At 39.1% G+C, this 4588-nt stretch overlaps 1 protein-coding gene across 1 annotated transcript; it reads left to right on the forward strand.

Annotated features, from left to right (window-relative positions):
* Positions 1 to 1206: 1206 nt before the first annotated feature.
* Positions 1207 to 4588, forward strand: LOC101314286 (disease resistance protein RPM1-like). Its single transcript, XM_004301600.1, has 2 exons — positions 1207 to 1657; positions 2175 to 4588. The coding sequence occupies exons 1-2, from the start codon at positions 1207 to 1209 to the stop codon at positions 4586 to 4588; spliced, it is 2865 nt and encodes a 954-aa protein (XP_004301648.1).

Genomic DNA, 4588 nt, shown 5'->3' on the forward strand with positions numbered 1-4588 from the left:
CTTTTATGTATTTGAGTGCCAGAAAAGTCAGATTCTAGAAACATGAATCAGACAAAGAAATCTAGTTAAGTATTATATAGACGCCAGGAATTTCCAACAACCTTTGAGGTGATGCTTGACTGTCCTTTTTGTCATTCTTAAACACCAAAGTAACCTTTCCAGTTTTGATTAGCTACTAGGACTATGATAATAGGGTGATTGAGATATGTGCATGCAAATTGTTGGATTATTGTGATCATTAAGGTTGGACTTTTGGCTTGTTCACACGGTACTTGACTGTAGGCTTTGTTGCTTCTCGGGATAAACTGGGAATGTTGTGTAGGTTTTAACTTTGAAGTAAGAGCAGATAGTTGAGAATACAGGAACTATTGGATAGTATTTAATTGTTCATTTATCTCAATGGTAAACTTTGCATAATCTTTGAGTCAAACTTCGTGTGAAATATCTTCTATATTGTTTCAATAAACCTTAATCGCAGGGTGATTGGGCATGTGTGCATACACATTGTTGATTATCGTTTTACACTTTACTTATGGTTGGACTTCAGGCTTTATTCCCAGACTCTGAAAATTATGCAAGTCTTAACTTTGAGGTAAAAGTTAGAAGTGAAAGTACGAGCCATACATAGACTCTTTACTGGTCAGTTTTCTATTCAATTATCTTTCTTGTAAACTTCTCTCACGCGCTTAGAATCAGCTGCTCTTTTGAATTCAAACCGATCTTGTGCATTCATAGTGTTTTGTCTTTTTTAAGCCAAATTTCCATATACTTGCTACCGAATGTTCAGATGTTTCTGTTTTCATTTATCTTTTTTTTTTTTTTTTTTTTTTCTTTTTTCCAATTCTTTTGCTGTACATATAGCCTGGATTTGTTGTATGAACTTATTTCCTTGTTCTAGTGCAATTGAAAGGAGTTCAAGTGTAATTTCCATGTCATAATATAAGTTGTTAATATGTACCAGATGAACATACAAAGTTATCTTTTTGAGTTTTTGTTGACCATGTCGCTGAAAACTATGAATCTCTATTAACTAATTATTTTGTAATTGTTTTATTACTCATAACTTCTTGGTGAAGCAATTGCGATGTCAATTACCAAAATTGTTTCGTATGCAAACAGGCAACACAGAGGACGTCTGACTCTATATAAACAAAATCAGCAAACTACTTGAAGTCCCTTTGGACTGCACAGTAACCTAGTAAATGAATGTCATCAGAAAGTGCAGTTAGTTTTCTACTCAACAAGATTTATCCTTTTTTCGCAAATGGAGTTCAAATCTGGAGAGGGGTTAGAGAAGAACTTATTTACTTAAAAGGGGAATTGGAGCGCATGAGAGCCCTACTGAAGAATGCAGACGCAATTGAAGAAAGTGATGAAGAACTCAAAGTATGGGTTAAGCAGATACGAGATGTTGCTCATGATGCAGAAGATGTTATAGATGAATTCACACTCCTCCAAACATATCACAATCATGGGCACTCACTATATTGCGCTTTAGACTTGCTTTCTTGCTGTGTTAAGAACCTGAAAGCTCATTATCGGGTTGCTAAGGAGTTACAGACCATCAACATCCGAATCAAAGAGATCTTTCTAGTGCATAAAAGACTTCTCCCAAAACTCAATTCTGCTGCAAATGGCTCCATCTTTACCAATTCAGGTAATACTTCACTGCCATGTAGCTTTGTATGCTTCACGAGGTGATTTCAACCCTAAACTGATAGTGCTCCAGGGAGCTTGATTAAAAGTGATCTTCTTTGTCAAATTAGTTTAAGATACTCTAAATTATAATTTATCGTCCTATCTAAAGTTCATCTGGGCTGTAGATGGAATTTCATTATATCATTGGTATGATGATAGTTATCACTAGTTACACTTGTTGAAGCAGACCATATGAATAAATTGGATGACATCAACTAGCTGATTGTTAGAAAGGTGCGGGAGGAGGGGTTAACTTCAACCTAATTTTAGTTGTTATCTTAGGTTTTTAAGTGCAAAAATAAACAGTATATTTCCTGGATCTGGATAGAAAATGGTGTAGTTACTCGTATTCTTTTTTCTCGTGAATAAATCATTTGAAACTTTTCTCATTACTAAAAGACTGAGATATCCAATATGCTAGTTTAATATGCTGGTCTATTTTCCGCTTTCTTTCTTCATAGCTTGATTTGCAACAGGTAGAAGCACATGGCATGATCGGCGAGAGGATGCTCTACTTTTAGACAATACCGATGTTGTGGGCATAGACGAGCCTAAAGACCTACTGGTCAGCTGGCTGGTCAACGGTGACTCTGGACGTGAAGTAGTTTCAGTGACCGGAATGGGTGGTATGGGGAAAACTACCTTGGTGAAGAAAGTCTACGATGATGTAGAAGTGAAGAAACGTTTCAAACCCCGTGCCTGGATCACAGTTTCTCAGTCTTTTGAAGCACAGGATCTCCTTAAAGACATCATTCGAAAACTCTATTCAGAAATTGGGAGGCAAGTTCCAGAAGGGGTAGATGGCATGAGTAGCCATAAACTGAAGGTGAGAATAAAGAACTTGCTGCAAAAAAGGAGGTATCTGATTGTTCTTGATGATGTATGGCGCATCAATGAATGGGAGACTGTCAAATATGCTTTTCCTAACGGAAAGCTTGGCAGCAGAGTCATGATCACCACACGTAACTCTGATGTGGCATCCACCTCTTGCTCAGAATCCGGAGGTCATGTCCATGAGGTGAGACCCTTGCCTGAAAAGGAGTCTTGGAGTCTGTTCAGTAGGAAGGCGTTTCAGAGGAAGTCATGCCCTTCTTATTTGGAATCATTCTGTGAAGATATTCTGAAAAAGTGTGAGGGTTTGCCCCTTGCAATCGTGGCAATAAGTGGTGTTTTGGCTACAAAAGACGAGCGCAGAATAGATGAGTGGGATGCTATTTGCCGTAGTCTGGGAGCTGAAATCCATGGCAATGATAAACTTGAGGATTTGAAGAAAGTCCTTTCTCTCAGTTTTAATGATCTGCCCTATAATCTGAAGGCATGCTTTTTGTGCTTGAGCGTCTTTCCGGAGGGCCATCTGATTAAGAGTATGAAAATCATTCGCTTATGGATAGCAGAAAGATTTGTTGAAGCTATAGAAGGTAGAACACTGGAGGAAGTAGCTGAGGACTACCTCAAGGAGCTCTTGAACAGAAATTTGATGCTAGTAGGAAGCACAACAAGTGATGGGAGGGTCAAAACTTATCGCGTTCATGGCCTTTTGCGAGAGATTATTGTCTCAAAATCAAGGGATCAAAACTTTGCAGCCATAGTGAAGGAGCACAACACAATCTGGCCTGATAGAGTTCGACGCCTGTCAATACAAAATGTATTGCAAACTGTACAACAAAGCAGGTCATTTCCTCAACTTCGTTCCTTGTTTATGTTTGGGGCCGTTTCAAGGTCATCAATGCGCAAATATCTTTCCAATGGCTTTAGGTTGCTTAAGGTGTTAGATATTGAAGCTGCACCGATAAAGACATTTCCAAGAGAGATCATGGATCTCTTTTATTTGAGTTATCTAAGCTTGAGGAAGACTCAGGTGAAAGTCATTCCCAGAAGCATAGGGAATCTGCAGAACCTGGAGACATTGGATCTTAAACATACTTATGTCTCTGAGTTGCCTGTTGAGATACTAAAGCTCCAAAAACTTCGCCACCTCCTGGTTTATCATCTTAAGATTGAATCTTATGCACACTTCTATTCCAAGTTTGGCTTTGAGGTCCTCTCAAGTATAGGAGATTTGCAGTCCCTGCAAAAGCTCTGTTTTATTGAGGCAAATCAAGGTTGTGGAATGACAATCAGGGACTTAGCTAAGCTCAAGCAACTTAGGAGGTTGGGAATCATAAAATTGAGAAAAGAAGATGGATTGGCTTTGTGCTTGTCGCTTGAAAGTTTGACCAAGCTGCGTTCATTTTCTGTAAATTCTGCGGGAGAGAATGAGATAATTGATCTCCAACACCTGTCTTCCCCTCCTCAGTTTCTTGAACGACTATACCTGACAGGTCGTTTGGAAGAGTTACCAAGTTGGATACCTTCACTACATAGCTTGGTGAAGTTATTTTTGAAGTGGAGTCAGTTAAAGGATGACCCCATGGTCCTTCTTCAAGATTTGCCCAATCTTGTTCATCTTGAATTGCTTCAGACTTGTGATAATGACATATTGTCATTTAAGGGTGGAGGATTTAAAAAGCTTCAGGTTTTGGGTCTTGACAAATTTGACAAGCTCAGTTGCGTGAAGGTGGAGAAGGGAGCAATGCCATGCCTTGAAAGGCTGACAATCCAACGATGCAAGTTGTTGAAGAGGGTACCATCAGGAGTTCAAAACCTTGCCAAACTGAAATCACTTCAGTTCTTTGACATGCCATATGAATTAATCTCAAAACTGCTGCCAGATGGAGAAGGTGAGGATTATGAAGATGTTGCACATATCCCGGAAGTTTATTCAGCCTACTGGAGAGATGGTGGTTGGGATGTCTACCCAATAGACAGTTTCAAGGAGATAAAAAATAGTCCCTCATCAGCTGGTACTGTTAGGAGAAGCCATGAACTTCGTCCTCTTTGGAAGGTATAG

The sequence above is a fragment of the Fragaria vesca genome, linkage group LG5 (assembly GCF_000184155.1).
Source record: "Fragaria vesca subsp. vesca linkage group LG5, FraVesHawaii_1.0, whole genome shotgun sequence".
Lineage (NCBI taxonomy): Eukaryota > Viridiplantae > Streptophyta > Magnoliopsida > Rosales > Rosaceae > Fragaria > Fragaria vesca.

Coding starts and splice junctions, on each gene's coding strand:
- LOC101314286 (XM_004301600.1), top strand. CDS start 1,207: ATGTCATCAGAAAGTGCAGTTAGTTTTCTACTCAACAAGATTTATCCT. Junction 1,658..2,174: donor CTCCATCTTTACCAATTCAG/GTAATACTTCAC, acceptor GATTTGCAACAG/GTAGAAGCACATGGCATGAT.